Raw genomic sequence first — 18,791 nt, 5'->3', positions numbered from 1 at the left:
TTTTTTTCCCCATTAAGAGCTTTGTATAACTGAGAGTGACCAAATTCAGAGTTGCAACTCTTCCAACTTCAGTTTAAAATTGAAATAGGCTATCACATCTTCTTAAATAAAAGAGACCAAGAGGGTGCACAAGCATCAGAAAATGAGAACATGGGCGTGTGTTGCAGGGGTTTTGTATGACAATGTCTCTTCAGAAATAACGTTAGAATTTGGGGAAAAAAAAATTTAAAAAAAAAACTCCAGCTTTGGAATGCAGTGAAGAGGCCAAAAACACATTCCATGTAGTGCTCTACAGGCAGAAAATAATTTTATAAACTGGTTGAATGGGCAGAAGTTATTTACTGTTTTGCATTGAAAAACTAAAGGAAACAAAAAAAAAATTCCTACCTTTTCTTCCAAGTTGGGGTACAGATCAAACTCAACATCGGAATAAATCATCCTGGAAGTTGTTGCATGTATTGCCATAAAGCTGCACTATCTTCAGAATAAGGTGTGAGAATATGAAGATGCCCACACAGTGTTGCTCCATAAGAAAGAGTGTTTGGGGGAAATTTCTCCTACATCTTTCCATGATGTCATTTTGTAGAACACCTGGTGCATTTATAAGACTGTTAGGAGCTGTGGAGGGTTATCGCTGCTCCAGGTGACCATGTGTCTTGTATTAAATCCCACTTTGTCTAACATCCTTGTTTCATCTTCAGGATATGCAGACAGATTCCTCTCTTGCAGAAAAGGATTTTTCTAAATCAGAGATTGTTTTCCTGTAACTGCAAAATATCATCACTGGCTCAAAACTGAAATGTAGATCTTTGATATTTCACCTGTAATTTCATTTAAATCTTTCCTAGCTCTGAATAGTGAAGATAAAAAGCTGGTAAAGCTTAGGACTCCGAGTAGAGATTTTAAATTCTTTAGCCTGGTAGAATTGCCCCGGTCTACCATAAGACAAGCTGTTGTCCCAATATGTAAAGAATATGTTGGAAAGTTCTGATTGCCCCTCTCCTCCCTTTCTATTCCTGTATTACTAAAGGCAACGAGAATCCCAGGTAGAACAGAGAAGTACTATGAAGGGTTTGAGTTTGAAGAAATAGGTCTGGTGTGCAAGAGCATGAAATACACTGTTACGAGAAATTTGAAAAAGGTATTTTATTGTCCTGCTGTGTTGCTTTGTCTTTGACAGCACTTTGTGCTTCATTTTTCTGCTGACTCTCCAGTTAGAGACCAGGGTTGTTCATGTAAATGTGTAGTAAGTAGCAGTGTAGTACTGATCCTTCTTCTTTCCTCCATTCTTCCTCTTATATTATGCAACTCAAGTGTAATTACAGGGGGTAAATTTACTGTGCAATAACCATTAAATCTGTTTCTTCTTCCACCTGTTCGTATTTAAGAACCATTAAGCAGTTGCAAAAACAAACAGATACTGATGTGGATACTTGGGGCAAGTATTCAGTATCATCAATAACTTTTCAAAAGGTACACTAATATATATATATATTCAGGTATGCTATGTAAGTGTTGTCTGTTCTAAAATGAGAAAACCCTGTGCCATTGTGAGTTAGCAACAGGAGGTTTACCTGCACGGGAAGGTTAACCTGGAGGTTTTCATCCTCTTGCTTCTGACTCCAGTTCTGTGCACATCATCGGAGCCTTGGAAAATGTTTCTCATCTGTGCCTGAGGTATCAGGACCATTATTTTATCGGAGTTGTCAGTGATTGGAAGTACACACTGTGGGTATGATGTTTCAGTAATTTGGCTGTGACCGAGCTTTGGAACAGACCTTGTTTCTGGGAGAGATTCCAAGCCACGTACGGAGCTAGGGGAGTACCACTTTGATTGTGGAGTTATTTTATATATCCTTCACAATGAAGTGACATAAATCAGTTTCTAGCATAAGGAATTAAATACAATTGATGCATAAAGTTTTCTCATTAGGGTGTCCCATGGGATGTCTGCTTTTCCAGTTTATTTCTTGTCTGTAAGTGCTGCTAAAATATAATAAAGAAATTGCATGGCAAGACTTGTTTTCTTCAATTTAACCAATTTGATGTACAAGTCTACCAAAAAAAAAGGGGTGGGTGTTGGCTGGGCTTGTGTCAATTCAGTCATAGTCTTTATTCTGTCATTATTTTTTAGTGAAAACAAAACATATAATATGTAAATATAATCCCATTTAAATGCAAGTTTTTCAACCTTGGATACTTAAGCAGCTCCGTTGCTGTAAGATGAACATAACTGGAATAATTAAAAGAGGAGACATGAGCAAAGATTGACAGTTTTCCAACCAATGACAGTATTAAGCATTTCTAATAATATCTGTGGTATTTCCAGTAGCCAGTCAGGTGTTGTCATCTTCACAGTCATAGTGAAATGCAAATGTCTAAGCTCAAGGAGTGGCTGTGTTGGTTTCTGACCTTACCCTGAGGATTTGGCTTGGTGATCCTATAGAAGTTTCCCACTCTATAGCATTGCTTTTTCTCATCATGTGGCTTCACAGACCACCTTTTTTATTTGGCATGTGACCAAAGTAACTTCTTAAGCATATACTGGCAATACTTTTGCAATAAATTTCAGGTTTCGTGGTAAAGCATTAGAACTATTTCAGGTTAATTTTATTTTTTTTTAAACACACAGAAAATTCAAAACAACTGTAATCTCAAAAGCCTCTCTGTGCAGTGTGTTTAATATGCATTTTCACTTTAATTGTTTTTAGACCTGGAAGAGGTGATTGGCTTGGGAGCCATGAGATTTTCAGTTGATCTATCTGCCTCAAACATTTTTATTGTTCTCAGGGAATGAAGAGAACCCTCTGCATTCTTTGAAGAAATACAGTTGGGCAGCTGTCTATCTCAAAAGGTTACTGGGTTTAAAGATTTCTTTATTCAGGGCAATGTAGTACTTGCACATTGTTCCTGAAAGTTGCCAGCTGACACCATTGCTTTAGATTCTGCAGAAAATGAGTGATTACTCAGGGTGAGTATAAATTAAGTCCTTAGACCTTTTTTTGAAATTACTGTTTTATGTCACATGACCACCTTCCATTAATACATTCACGACAACCAATTGGAATTCCAAATAATCTTGTCATGGTTCACCAAAAGTCTGCACATGAGCCATTTGTTAGTGACTCTTCCAAGGACGTAGTTCGTTCACTTGGAGTGTAATACAGTTTCTTTGCATTGCTGTACACAAGTGCTACAGTCCTGTCACAGAAACTTATAAGAAGAGATGAACTTCTCTGTTAAAGTCCAGGCCAGCAACTGCAGGAGTAAGAGTTGTGGAGATACAGCACTTAACTTCACAAGCAAGAGTGGAACTGATCCAGCTTTCTACAGCTGTAGTCAAAGGGTGCTTTCAATCTTTCCCATCAACTCATTTGCCAAGTAAAGCACTTGATGGTAGATTTAGCTAAGTGATGGATACCAGGATGACCTTTTTCAAACCATACCTGTGTTATGTGATGTGAGCCTTGAACGAACACTACACAGAGGTGGGTCTCATGATGAAGTCTGAATTTTGCCTATATATCCAACCATAGCTATGGCACTAATTCCAGTTTTTAAGTGCAGTATCAAAAATTACATTCTGGCAGTTAAGATTCTGATAGGTAAGAGATAAAGTCCAGTCTGTAGAAAAGTGGGTTACACCTTGCACTGGTTACCGTCCTGTGGTATTGGTTAGCAGGCAAGTTAACAGTGGCAAGCTTTGTTGAATTGCTTGTTACTAGAAAACTTCAGTGGCACTGAAGAGATATTCCTAACGGTCACGACACAGCGAATCAGAATTTCTCAATAATACACCACCAGAATCCTCCACAGTTAGGTGGTTCTGAGATACACATTTCAATTTACACAGACACAGCACATGCTTGCTGCTAAGCAGGTTAACTCCATAGTATTTCTGTGATGGAAGAATCAGACAAAGGCTATCAGAATGAGGTAGTTATTTTATTAGAAAAATACTGTAGCTGAGGATGTACTAATAATACTCTGCAAATAATCTTAATATTTTTTTGCTTACAAAATTTGGAATACTCTCTAAATTCACATACCTGGCTGAGTAGTAACTGCAGCCTTTGTAATGATGTCATTAATACAATAGTGGGTTTTATGACCTTCAGTTCTATAAAAAATATATAATGCAATTAATCTTTCATTTCTTTAATCTTTACACTGATTAAAGATAATCATAAAAGTCAACTCAATTGGAAAATTTTGAGACCCCTTAAGCCTACAGTTGCTGTTAATTTTGTGTTGCAGATGACGAAGCTACACATTCAAACATTGTTATTAGCTTCTCATGAGCCAGTTTCCATTTTGAATGAACCATGGTTGAATATTTTCATCTGTTACCCTCATGTATTGCTGAGTGCATAAATAAGAGAAGGCAGTGTTTATTTCCGCAACTCCCTGGAGGATGTCGAGAGTGCCCCAAGCTATTCCATATCTGTGACTGTGACAGTGAAGTAACAGCTGCCTCATCTGTAAAAGTCAGCACTATAAAAAAGATATTTCTAAATTTAAATTATTTTAATTTAAAAATTAAAATAATTTTTAAAAAGCTATGAGTAGGCTAAAGTAGAAACTTCAGATGGTGATTAAGAAACTACTTCTGCTGCAATAGGTAGATGCCTGCCTACATAGTATGTTCTGGTTTAAACTTTCTAAATTATTTTAGTCCATTTTGTATATAGCATTACAAATAAGGATGTAGAAAATTAATAGAATAATAAAACAACTTTGTAATATGTAACTTCAGTGTATCATTGGGATCTGCCAAGACCCTATTTAATGCATGGGCAGAAAACTCCTATAACATCTACGTATCTGCATGACATTTCTAGATGTCAGTGTGTGATGAGAACTGAGCACATAATGCTAAGATACCACAGGCTAGTGTGAATCATCGTTGTTTAGATTCACTGCTGACATCAGTTCAGAGTGACACAACCCCATATATCTATCAGATAAATACAGAATTATAGCTGATGGCAGATAGATAGGACTGGTATAGTTTAAATTAAAGTCTTTTTTCAGTGTTTTCCTCTAGAGCTTTAAAAATTGCCCTCTTTCATAATAAAACATGTATAGATAGAGAAAGGAATTAAGTTGGTTTGTCATCTGTTTGACAGTATACATAAATTTCTGGTCTCTCTAGGCTACTCTACTGAGTTCAGCGTGGCAGCTAAGCAGGTGGCATGCAGAAGGCTGTAGTTATGATTTTCACATTTATGCTTTGGCAGACATAATGCTTAAACTGTACCTGAGTTCATCCATACTTGCCTTTCTTTGGGCATGCCACTTGAAATGTCTGAGTCATTTCCTCACCACACATGATGTGACTCTCCTGTGTAGCAGAAATAGGTTTACTTACAAAACAAACTACCTTGGAGCAACATGTTGTGTTCCAAATGTTTTCCCAATATGCACATAGATAGGAGTTGTAATTCTCTGTCTCCTTTCTCAATTTGCATTTGACATGGATACAGAGTGAGTAACCGCTGATAGTTAAAAATGCCTCTTACAGTTTACCTGAGCTGTCGCTTTCTGACAAGGCATTTTGAGATTCGATGAAAATCTTAAATCACTTACAGTAGAAAACCTGTATTAAATTATCCTTTCTATCTGTCACAAATGGGAAGCATCTTATAAGAAATCCTAAGTCACCAATTCCTCATCTTGGAGGAGGGTTGCAAACATGATGCACTGTTTTCTTTCACACTGGATTTTTCATTCAGACTTAGGATATAGCTGAAAAACATGTAAAACTCTACTACCCTTAAAGCTCCCAGGTGAATATTCCTGTGTTGGAGTTTAAGTGCATTGTTAATCCTAGCTGACGTCAAGGGCTGCAAAATTTCATTGAAGAAACTTGTTCCTAAATGGCCAGACTGGGTGGTTGGGTTCTGCGATTTCCAGAAAGCACAGCGTGGAAGTGTTTTCTCCAAGGCTGTCTGGATGCCTGCTTCCCTCCGCAGTTAGCCTTCAGTTCCCATTTCAGAGAGGCGTGATACAAGGAGCAGAACATCTGGAGCAGGTGGGCACCTGAGCTGGTGGTTCTTATATGGAGAACTTTTTCCCTAATGGGAATAAAAAAGTTGTTTCATACACCTGTAGCAGGCCAATACACAGCGCTTAGCATCATCTGGTCATTGCACCAGAAATGGCTTGGCTGGCATTTGTCAAGGTAATAAGGTTGTCAGCTCTGTGTTTTTGAGTTTCTTTTCTAATGCCAGAAGTTAGCTGGTAGAACAACCCCCTAAAGTATTTTTTCTGTTTCCTAGGGATCTTTGGCATGGTGCTCATTCAGTGTGCATCTTGTCTTGTGCATCATGAGGAAAATACCATGGTGCTGTTTGCATTGCTCTTGTCTTCCTTTTTTTCAGCTATGTGCATGCATATCAAAATCAAAATTAGTTTAGGCAATTTTGGAAAGCATATGTACTTGTCTAGTAGGAAAGATTTATACAAGCAGTGTGGAATGCCAATTGGAAGTTCTTTTCTGTGACTGTGTAGGATTCAGATCGTAAATCACCCGTATAAAGTGGTCCGCTCCCCCTCTTTGGCTTAAGGTAAAGCAATTAACATTTATTAGTTTTGCTAATACAGAGATCTGCACCATACTGATAATCTAACAGAGGACCATTGAGTTAAGAATTCTTTTTGGATTATTTCATATGTATGACCAGTAGCTATTCCCTGTAAAAATGAGAATTTAGCCCTTTGCTGCTTTGCCTCACAAAAGTGGCATGATGAAAAACAATCATGCATATAAGCTGAAAAGAAAAGTAAGTTTCTTCTGTTGCAATCAGTTTTTTGCTACTACATGATATTGTTACCAAAATAATAATGTTTGCTCCTTCTTGGAAGGCTGGAATTCTTAAAAAATTAAGGAGAAATTTGGAAATTGTAGAAAGTCACACTGATCTCTCTGTAGCAGTTCCTCATTTTACCAGATCAGTTGCAGATAAGGAAAGCTAAGCATAGATTCTTCTACTTCTGTCTGTGCTGACCAGCACTCACTTAGAGAAGCAATCCCCAAAGTAAGTACTATGCATAACGTGCAATTTGCATTCCTAGTCATTGTGAGACACTTGCAAATGCACGTTCCTTTTTTTTTTTAATGGAAAATATACTCCTGAGAAAGGCTTGTGGCTTTTACTCTGACTGATTAGCCAGTGTCTGAAGAGCAAATGACCTCAACATTTCCGCTTCCAGCTGTGTGGATCAATTATCATGATTTTTGTTTAATCCACTCTGATTATGGTAGGAGATCTCTTATTTTTGGTCTCTGCCTTTAGGGTAATCTGGTATTGCCATCACATACAAATTGTTTCTCCCTAGGTGGGAATGCAAAGAAATACATTTTTGTTCTTTATGCTGTCACCAGCTTCTGCAAAAATATAATCTTGAAAACCAGTTATGTCAGAACAAAGTGATGAAAATGCTTTATTTGGGTGTATTCATCTGTGGATCCAAAAAACTTAAAAGAATAGAGATACTGAGATTCAGTGGACTAATGAGATTGGTAAATGCTTTAGGATTTTAAAAGCTCTTTCACTGAACAATATTCTGTCTTTGGATTCACGTGTTCATCTCTGGTGAACTTCAGTTTCGTTTGTGTAATTTGTCTGACATTAGGAAACAGGTGTGAGAGGATTGTATACTTTTCTGGAGTATGGCTAAGAAAGGAACAGGTATGAAATACATGGAGTTATAGGTGTTCTCTGGTGTAACATTTGTTTCCTTGGCTAGATGTTGAGTTGGGGTTGCTTGTTTCTGTGCAGCAGTTGTTGAGGAAGAAGGAAATTCATTCCGACTGTGCAGTGAGATGCTGGGTCTAATTGGAGTACAAGGGGATTTCAAAATCAAAGCTTTTCGTATATATTTCAAAATTACATAAATGGAATTTTCCATAGAAGAAAAAGAATTGTCAGGCAGGAGAAGTTCTTTCAAAGTTAGGCCTGTATATCATTTCACCTACAGAAAAACAAAGAATTGCAGTATTTTGAAGCATCATTGCTGCTCTGGCACTGAATTAAACTGACACGATTCTTCCAGTAGCCTCTGTTGAGCCCATTACAAGCAAACCAAAATTCCCTTTAGACCCTCCCTCTAGCTGGTGAACATATGGCTCCAGGCTTTCCCCTTCATAGCTGCTTGTATTGTATTGACTCATTCTTGACTGAGTTTCTTTCCTTCCTTTTCTGTCTTTTGCTGCATCTCCTTACCCTGGTAACTTTTAATTTTAATGTAAGGCACGGCATTTTCCCTATTTTTAACCCATTTTTTTATTTGCTCTTAAGTAAAATAATGAAAAACAGAAAGTTCTTAAGTTTTCCCAATACTCTTATAAAAATACTGGCACTAACATTTATGTTAGACATAATCAAATTTTTCACTTGTTTTAATTGGATAATTACATACATATGTAATGTATGGTATGTAACATTCCATATATGTAATTTGGATAATCTTCCATTCCAAGAAAGGTTTTACTGTCTCAAATATTATTTCTTATCCAGGCACATATTCATTGTCATCCCTCAGGCATGAGTTACACCTGGGCTTACAGTAAAGAACGTGTATCTTCTCCTCTTGCTCCTCCTCCTGCACGGTCCTGTGAATGGGCTCGCCTGCTACTTTCAACCTTGTCGTGAGCTTCCAGATGTTACAGTGTGGGTTTAAATTGCAGCATCCAGTGTTTTGAAAGGCTAGATGTTCCTCCTGCAAAGCAATTTTTTGGTACCATTTACAGTAAGATTAATGTGAAAAGTTTCTTCAAATCCTAGAAACAATCCTTTCTTAAAATACAAATTCTTTCATTTTTGCATCCCTCATTTCAGATTAAGTTGGGGAAATAGAACAGGCAGTGCTTCATTAAAAACCGTATGGGAAAACATTTCAGGAAGAAAGAGGAAGAAAGCTTGCAGTGCATTCCCAAAATATGCTTCATTGAGATTTTCCATAATGATTTATGCTTTTTGAGAGTTTACTGGTTCCAAGTAATTTTTGAGGGGACAGATTTGTATGTAGCACGATCAACTTTTAACAAATTATTTAGGTTGTAGTCTGTTTAAGACTACAGTGTCTTAAAACTAGGTGTGTGTATGTTTGTGCCTTTTAAATCTGGTAGGTACTTGACAGAAGTATCTGAAGAGGCCTGCATGTGTGCAGTTATATATTCCAGTATTTAAGCATATCTGGCAGTACATAGCTGAAAACAACTCCTTTGGAGTTTAAGTCTTAAGGCAGTGCAACTGCACAAGTGTGTTTTCTTATGTTGCATCCCAGATGGAAACACTGCATTTACAGGCTAGGACTTAGTATGATGAACATCGGCATTTTGTTTATTATGGAATTCTTCAAATAAAGCTTTATTCCACCACATGATAGGCAAAATATTTAGGTTTTTATCTACATGTTTATTTATAAACGCTTCAGTACCTTGGCTTTTAGTTTTGTTCTCTTTTAAACCCTTTGTAACTGTTCTTTTTTTATGGCGATGTATCCAGTCTGATTGTTCTCACTTGCTGTAAGTGAAAAGAGAAGTATCTTTATGGTAGCAGTATCTTTTTCTTAATTCCCTTGGAGCCCTGTTGAAAATAAGCACCTCTGTAGGCGGTTAAAAGGAGCACAGTGGTCAGAATCTTTTATCCTAATGGAGCAAAAATTGATTTATGTACCTGCTCTTGAGTCTCTTGAGTTTTGCTACTTTTCCAAAGTTGATGGTTCCACCAAGGGAAGGCCAAAAAATGACCTCTGAAAGTTAATTCTCTATGATACTGTGTTATTTACCAAAATACTGTATTTTTGCTTTTCTGTAATGGACCTCATTCTGGCCTGAAAAGAGATTTGCAGAAACCAAAAGAGAGATTGCCTGAAAAGTTAAGTGTTTGGTTTGTTTGTTCACTGGGGTTTTTTTCCTCCCATATCCTGGAAAGCCATCAAAACACAGATAACAAGAAACATTATTCTTTAATAGGGCTTTAGTAAGCATATAGAATCACTTCTGTGGTGGTGTAAGGAGACAGATTCTCCAGAATTACTCCTAATCTAATTCATCAAAGTCATCCTGCCACAGCTGTTACAACAATCTATCTCTGGCTGAATGCTAGCCAGCTAATTTTTGAGAAGTGACATTTTTCACAGCTTATTGTTTTTCTCATCAACATGGCACCAACCACATCAAATATATTCACACAGTGATGTTGGCGTTGATGAATTAGCCATGTGCTTTCTATTTATGAACACAGGAGTTCAGGTTCTTCAGGAGAAATGAGAACTTTTCAGTAGAATGTAGGAGATTTCTCTTTGGTCTGTGTATGTTCCCCACGTTCAAGTACCTGTAAAACTATGCTGGAATTCAGTAGCATAATGAAATCTTTTTTTACAGAAACACGTAGTTCTGCAACCCTTCACAAGACAGTTTTTATGGATTTATGAAGCATATGGGAGTAAGCACTTTAACATCACAACTTTAAGATAGTTAATTTTTTAGCATCAGTCAGTTACAATGTGCTGTTTCTCAACTCACTGCACCATTTACGATTTACCAAGAATAGGCTGATTCATTTTACAATTTTTTTTTTCTTCTGAAGAAGTATCTGAGGATCACTTAGGTAGTTCATGCTTTTTGGTCTATAATAAACAATATTAGTCAGTTGTAAACAATCAGTTTAAAATGAACCAAGCCAAAAGAGGGTCCACATGATTCCATTCTTTATGGTAACTCAAATGGTGAATTACTGTGTTGCTCTTACTCTTTTTGGGGTCAACATTAGTTTCCCTTTGCTCTAATTTGTCGTAAGGGTATATCTGTATAAATATTGCAGATGCTAATGAGATGTACGGCCTACAAAGAGAAAAAACACTGTCTGGAAATAATCTTGCTAGGCTGATGTATGAAGACAACAAAGGTGCTTCACAATTTGGGGTACACACATTTGGCTGTTTTATTTCCTATATATTTGTGATGTGTGCAATGTTGGCCACGATAAAGAGAAAGACGTCTGCCTGCAGTCTTTTAGAAGCTCTGCCCAGCTCTTTCTCGTGGCTTTTTACATATATATTTCAGCAGGAAGAGCAATCATAGTGCTCAGATACACAAAAATGCATCTGCACCACAAGAAACTGCCTGTCAGATTTCCTGCATAAACTATAAAAATAAAAAGTATCTCGGCAATTATTTTTCAGTTGTGAAATACCCTTTTGAAAAGCTGTGACTATAATTTTTCTTGCATAGAGCTCTTTGTACTCCCTTATTGTTACCATATGCGACACTTCTCTTGTAGTTCAGCCACTCCCTGTATAGCCAAACTCTGAACATTTTTTCTTTCTCCAAATTGCTTACTTGTAGACATAGCCTGTCTATCTTATAATTGCAAAGGAGTTGCTAGAGTATTCAGACTACATGTAGGGCTCCCAGCTACAAGTCTTGTAATCTAAAGTGATGTTGCTCCATGGGAAAATTTTGGAGACTGTACCTGGCATTTCTGGTTTCTTTTGGAATCTTTAAACCTGTCCCTCATCTTCCATCTTGTTGCATTATAGATGATTTCCATCATCTCATTTAGGCTAACATGGACACTAGAGCTGCTTTGTTGAATTCATAGCTTCAGGTCTCATGTTGATTCTTGAAATTCAAGGAAACGAACAAGAATGAAAAATGCAAATATTTTCTTTTCTGTAACAGAAACAGCAAAATACATGTAAGATTCCTGCCAGTTCTGCTTGGCAGCCTACTGTTAGCATTGGCTAATTGCTTTACATGTGCACGCTGCGTATTTGTCTGTACTGAAGGCACTATACTTGACAGGTGGTTTAAAATATAATTTCTGATATTAAGTTCTGATAATCTTTATGCTCTTGAACTGAAGTCTTATTGCTGAGAGCCTAGTCTAGGCATGGTGTAGCTTCTGTGGCTGACAGAGGTGTAGTCTGGAGCCTTAATCATGATGATCTAGCTGAGTTTTATGTCTCAGGTAGTAGTTAAGATGAGCTGCTTGAGGGATAAATTCTGGAAATTCTGAAGGGGACTTCTTTGGAAGAGCTTTGTAGCATTCCATTTGTCTTTGTCAGTACTTTTGCTTTTGTGATAAAAGGGTTTTAGATAGATAGCAGGCTCATCTTTCTTGTACTCTGGTAATACATTCTTTTCGCAGCAAAGTTTTCTCAGGGCCAAATGATCTGAATTATGTGGGGTTTTTTCGTTAATGTTCTGATTGCTGGCCAGAAAGACTTGTTGCAGGTTAATTTAGTGCACTACTTTTCTCCCAGGCTTGGAGCAAGTGACTCCTGTAGCTAGGCTGTAAGCTTACATTGCTCTTAACAGCAATCACTTCTAGTCATCTAAAAGAACTGATAATGTTTCATTAGTAGAAATGTAGTAAGCTAACAAGCTTATCATACTCCTTGACCACACAGGCTCTAAACCAAAACTTCACTAAAAAGAAATCTCATCGGACTTGCTAGGAAACATATGTCCTTGCTAGGAATACTATATGACATCTAGTCAACCTTGATAAACCTATAATTAAGAAAAGGAGAGAAAAGGACAGATGTGGAGATCTGTAATTTTAATGGAATCATAATAAAGCAATGTGACATTTGGGGCTTTTTTAAAATTTGTCTCAATCTTGAACTAAAATAGATGATTTGAAAAGGCAGTGTGTCATCCTTCACCTTACCTGAACTTCATGTGGATGATCTGTAAGCTTACTGCTTGAGATGGATTTTTTTTTTCTCCATATAGGTATTTTTAAAATGTTTGACATAGTAAATGGTGTGCAGCTCATATAGTTGCTGTAAAGCTAGATTTCTGCTTTCTTCTGAATCTGCTATTGTAGATGTATTGACATAAGAGATTGTCAGGCAGCTGCAAGTAACAATTTAACAATTGAGTTTCCTTTAGATTGTTTGGAAATGTGGGATAATTTAGGCATGTGATTTTATCAGGATAAGCATTTCTGAAATGCTGAAGTGGTAGACTACATTAGCATATCTTAAATCTGCCAAATTTGTCATCTGAAAGATTTTTTAAAATAATGCTGGAAGATACCTTAAAATGTGGGGGGTTTAAATTTTTTTTATTTTTTTGGTATCTGAGTGGCAAATTGCATTCTTCTTATAGTCAGTGTGAATACTCACTTTGAATTCATTGCATTACAAGCTGAATCCAGAAAATCCTTGTAACATGATCAGCTACAGTATTGTTACATCTCGCTAGCTTTAATTGTTCCAACGCTGCCCATCAGATATGTTGAAATAACCTCGGCCACTTCTTTGTGCCATGAAGCTCCAGTAAATTGAAACATAGTCTAGGATGGTGTTGCTGGGGCTCTGTTCAGTTCTCTGTATCCGTGCTCTCCCTGAGATGCAGATGTTTCTGTATTAATTTTGCTTATAAAGAACATTTCAGACACCTACGGTCTTCAATGAGGTATTTTTTCCAAATACTTGATTTCACACTGAATAGTCAGGAAAAACAATGAGCCATCAAAGTTTGAGAATTCATTATGCATTTGGAGATGATAATTAGCCCGCTTGTAATTTATTTATACACAAAACTAGAATTGAAGTAATTTTCAATGTCAAAAGAATGCGTTTGCAACAAATACATTTCTCTGCATGCTTCCAAGGAAGATAAACCTACCAAAGCTATACACTGTTAAATACGTCAATCCACTTTAAAAAATAAAACAACAACAAAAAAAAGCCTCCTTTAGCTAGAGGACGTTGTACATTTTATAAAGAAGAAATTATGTCTGTTTTCTGTTCATGATGTATTTCCTGGTTCACAACTCAGTCTTCTTTCTTAAATGAAAAGGACTGCTGAAGGATGAGTGGAGGAGTTAACAGTAAGAAGATAATCCAAATCTTCCTCTTTTCCTTTCCTTTTATCACATAGAAGATTTCAACACGTGATACCTTTTATATTCACTTTTCACTCAGAATTTTCAGAAGAAATGAAGCTCCAGTAAAGCTGCCAAAAGTAATAATACTGGCTATCTTTTTAAAAGGAACACTATAGTTTTCTCATCCATTTACTTACATATTCAATTTCTAACAATACCCTCAAAAACCCTTAAAATATTTACTTCCAGAGTAACCCATATATGAAAGACACTGCTTAAACAGAAAACAATTTAAGTTGTGTAGCATTCAAAATTTGACTTAAGATATATTTAAAAAAATATATATATATATTTACAGTATTCTTGAAGAATGAAAGCTTTTTCTCACAAAGCCAGACTGAAATGGTGCTCATATTCCTATTCCTTCCAGGTGCTGGTTCTATTTTATCCTTATTAGACAGGTAGTGAATGGTAGTTGGGTATTATTTGGAAAAAAAAACTTTACTGAATAAACATCTTTGCTTTTGAGAATTGTGGAAACAAGCCTGTGTAATACCATAAGTAAATACCCAGGAATAGTATACATTAAAAATGGTAGTGGAAACCTAGAAAGTGCATGCATAATCCAAAGGAAACATTTTCAGTGCCATCTGTAGTATCTACAGTAAGAGAACAAATAGTGTGCAAGTCTGTTTTGTATAAATCTACTCAGTTCTTTCTCTTTCATGATGCTTTGTCTTGCTTTCTGGAATGTTTTATGGGGACTGTGTTATAGAAGACAGTGGTGCATTTGGTAGATGTATAGATCTATGTGGTGCTTATCAAAAAATACATGCTAAACAGTACTAGCAGTTATTTGGAGAGCAAAGCTAAAAGTTGTGAGCAGCTCTGGAGATAATCAGGTTACTCAAAGATGGACTATAGTTTGAAGTCTTTCTTTCAAAACAAATGAAAATGTCTTTGAGTGCTCCGTGATACTTCTAGTACAATCATGTAATGATTTTCAATAAACATTGTCATATATGGGATTTTTCTTAGTGCAATATGAACTAGCCTTATGAACTGTTTCAGCTCATCTTTCTCACCCAGGCTGTATCAGGTGTGAGAATTCTGATTTTTTTCCATTTTTGAAAAGTGTCTTCTCTCTCTCCAACACTAGAAAGAAGTAATTGAGGAAAGAAGGAAATTACCTTCTGTTTTGCTGTTAAATATTTAGTATTTTTATAATGAAAGAACATTATTCATTTTCACAGTAACATGTCTTACCTTCAGAGATAGTGGTTTGGTTTGTTTTTTTTCTCCTGTAGGGCAATACATCTCAAGCAAGTTTCTCTTTCTTCTCCTTCTCTCTAAAGTAAATCCCAGAGGATTTTCCCAGACTTCAGACCAAATAGTCCTGATACCAATGGAATCATGGGAAAATTCCTATTATATTCCATTGTGAGCAGATATTTCTCTTTAGCCTACTGGGAATTTCTGATTCTTTTTTACTGAGACTCTTCAAGATGCTGCACATAGCTCCTTCACTTGAATTAAAGGACTACATAGCATGGTCAAGGACCAGCCAAAAATGTAACAGTAGTTAAAATGCCTATCATTGTAAGTGAGAATATTTTTTTTTCTATGATAAAGAAATATTCCCTGGAACCAGTGCTTATATGCAAAATACAAGCAGTGCTACAGCTGCACGATATGTTGGCTGGTCCCTCTAAGCCACCAGGTTGACCCTGTAATGAATTTTCCTTCTATAAATACTTGTGTAATTATTTTCTGTATTCATTCATCATAAGAATAATTAAATCTTTTGGGTTAAGCTTGCAGTAGACCAAACAGTTAAATTTAGTGGCTGGCCCATACAGCCCTCTGGGGAACTTTATATACTTAACCATGACCTTACTGTTGAGTGTAATAGCTGTAGTTTGCTTTCTAGAACTAAAAGCATTCATAGCCAGGTTTCAGCTCAGACTTCATTTTGGCACCTGCAACAGATTCTGTGTGTAAATATTACTAGATAAATACCCTGTAGTACAGTGCTAGAAAAACCTGGTGAAAGCTAATAATTTGCAGGCTTGCCCTGATTTTTGGGGTGTACTGTACCATATTGAGAAATCTGCTAAATGACTATGAGAAAATTAGTAAGTACTTATGCTGCACATGTGGGATCACGAGGCACTAAGGAAGCATAATCATAAAAGCTGTCCTGTTAATGCACCGGAAAGCATTGCTTTATTGGATACCTGGGAAGAACTGGCTCAGACGTGACATTTGAAAGACGCGGTAGGCCATCCCAACCGTCACAAACTTTCTGAGGACATCAGCACATAAAAAAAGGCAGTGGCTATGCAGATAACCAAGGTGCTGCTGACCTGCTTTACACTCTCAGCATGTCATCTACTCGTGATGTGACAGGAATCCACAGTAAGAGCTGGAGGGAAGGAGATCTAAGGGGTTTTATTCCTGTAGGGCTGCCCAGACACAGTAACTTGTTATTGGATCTGACAAGTTAGGTTAGTGTATGGGCTTCTTAACCAATAATGTCCCAAAAATCATGAGTTTCACAATATGTACATCCAACTGATGTCCTCTTTCATACAAAGAAGGTCTGGAGTTTTTAGCAGAGTCCATGGTCTAGGCTGGGAGAGGACGGATTACTAGGGAACTCACTAGATTGATACAGCATCACTTTTGCATGCTATTTATTACTTTCTTGATAGCTGGTTCAACTAACTCATTCATATGACTGTGGTACCTGTTAACAATAGTGCAGAGGGTAGAATGCACGCTGCAGGGTGAAAGGGTCAGCAGAACCACTGTAGACCTGATTTAGACTGAAGTATTACATGGTGAGTTTTGCTCAGAAGCCAGATTAGAAAGGGAGGAGGAAGAAAGCAGGAAGGATAAAATGTATCAACATAAACCCAGCAAATATGTTATTTTCTGTTATCTCATCTACAGTGATCTATATCAAGCAGTGTGAGTGGCCACTCCTAACAGGCCATATGCCTAGGGAAGGCAGCCTCAAGAGAGTGCCCCTGAAATCCCAGGGGGAACATCTGGCTGGAGGTGCCAGCATTTAAGAGAAAACCCATTTCCAGCAGATGTAAGCCAGTGTCCCTTTTGCGTGGGGCCAGGAACTGAAAGCTCACAGTTTCAGCCTAGCAGGGGAATTTTATCGGCAGAAACAACTTCTCTGCCTGCTCTTATTCTATTCTCAGTGAAACGTAATGCAACTGTTTGTCAGAAGACATAACAATTCAGCATCAAATTTAAAATTATTCCAGCTTTTTCTAGTCCTCTCTCCTTCGATCACCTAAATGTGCAGTTGATACAGAACCAAAAGCAGCATGCACCCGTGTTAAATCCTTTCCAGGGTTTGCATCCATGTAATTGGAATCAATCTCTGGACTCTGAAGGAAATAAGTGACTTTTAAAGTAACAGCAAATATCCTTGCTGATACTTAAATTCCATGTTTCCCAAGGGAAAAAAGGAAAATAGGATAAGGCACAGAACTTCTTGATCAAAGTATAGGCAGAAATCTTCAGTACCTCAGTCAGCTTCTTGAGCTGAAATTTCTTACTAACCATCATTATTATAAATACAGATTAGTAATGAAATTTTAAGTCTTTGTTCCTTTTATCTTCCAACCATGTGATAAGAATATTCAGTACATAGACTGCCTATTCTGTTTTCTCAGTTATTTAAAGTAAAATACACAAGCCAGATGCATTATTTCATATGTTTGGTTATGATGTGCCACTGTGATTTGCCAAACTAATAATTCCTTTGTTGCATGTTGAACCTGTCTTTTGTTAAGCACCAGCTATTGCCTGGCTACCTCCCACCATGCTGTTTTTATTAATTCTGTCTTAGGTCTGCTTCTTTTGTTGCTTCTTTTCTCTGCCTTCATTCTCAAAATATCTTTAAGTACTGAATTTAACTGCTGACATAGTTATTAATCTTCTAAAGCTCACAGTATTCCTCAAGTCTGTATATTGTTCCTCATCTTCAGTGTTCCTGTGATTTAACTGTTCCATTTTGTTTTGACTTTTGATTATCCCAGGGTCCGATTGGTATGGATGGAAAGCTGGTAGGTGATTTGTTCAAAATCAGTGTAATTTAGGTCTTGCACATATTCCCTCTTTGCTTTTTTAATTGCTCATGCTGAAATGTATGCTATTCATGTATTGGCTTCCTCAGCATAACGTATTTCATCCTAAGTAGCAAAGATTTTAACAGGGTGCTGAAAAGCCACTTCAGTCTTTTGTGTCTATCCTAGGAATTGGAGGTCAGCCATGTTACTCCTGTTCCCTTATCATTTTCTATTTGGATTAGATTGGGAGACAGATGTTCCTGCTAGGGTGCTCTGTCCAGAAAAGTGCTACACAAGGGTCGTCTGGTGGTGCCTTTCAAACAGCAGGATGTTGTTTCTGACCACGTATCTGTGGCTGTTGCTAGTTTCCTTTTTCTACAGTTCTTCATTTTTTTGTTTTAATTGCTTTGCCTGGATTTTGTTGGCTGATTAGGTCTGAACAGCCCCATGTCTATTGCATTTTTATGCTATCCCAGATATTCTTTAAGGAGGTTCTACTTGAATTACATTAGAAATAACATTTAATTTTATACAGCGCATTTGTAAATATATTTGTATTTGTGTATATATTTGTATATCCATAAATTTGGATGTATGAGTGGGGAAGCTTGTGTTCTCAGCTCTTTAAAGATTAAACCTGTGCAGAAGATGTGAAAATCCAGTTTCTTCACTTTGTCATGTTACTGCTTCTGCAACTTCTCTTCTCTTCCTTTCCAGGAAAGCCTTTGTCTTTGGTACCCTAAATACATCTTTCTTTTTCTGTTCTTTTGTTTACTCCAAGCCCCATTTCCTCTGCAAGCTCAGCTTGCTAACTTGCGGTGTTATCTTCTATGTTCTTAAGACTTTT

The 18,791-nt window shown here is 37.0% G+C and overlaps 1 protein-coding gene across 1 annotated transcript in view; it reads left to right on the top strand.

Annotated features, from left to right (window-relative positions):
* The window catches only part of COL25A1 (collagen type XXV alpha 1 chain), a gene marked incomplete at both ends in the record, with an annotated part of 297,516 nt that overhangs the window by 158,551 nt on the left and 120,174 nt on the right, over positions 1 to 18,791 (top strand). Inside the window, one exon of the mRNA XM_084264091.1 lies at positions 17,915 to 17,941. Within this exon, the coding sequence (XP_084120217.1) occupies positions 17,915 to 17,941 (27 nt within the window). The remainder of the gene's footprint in view (positions 1 to 17,914; positions 17,942 to 18,791) is intronic.

Source organism: Gallinula chloropus, assembly GCF_964237585.1.
Source record: "Gallinula chloropus genome assembly, chromosome: 4".
NCBI classification, from domain to species: domain Eukaryota; kingdom Metazoa; phylum Chordata; class Aves; order Gruiformes; family Rallidae; genus Gallinula; species Gallinula chloropus.
Note: the sequence above shows the minus strand (reverse complement) of the source record. Positions and strands in the feature narration are given on the sequence as shown.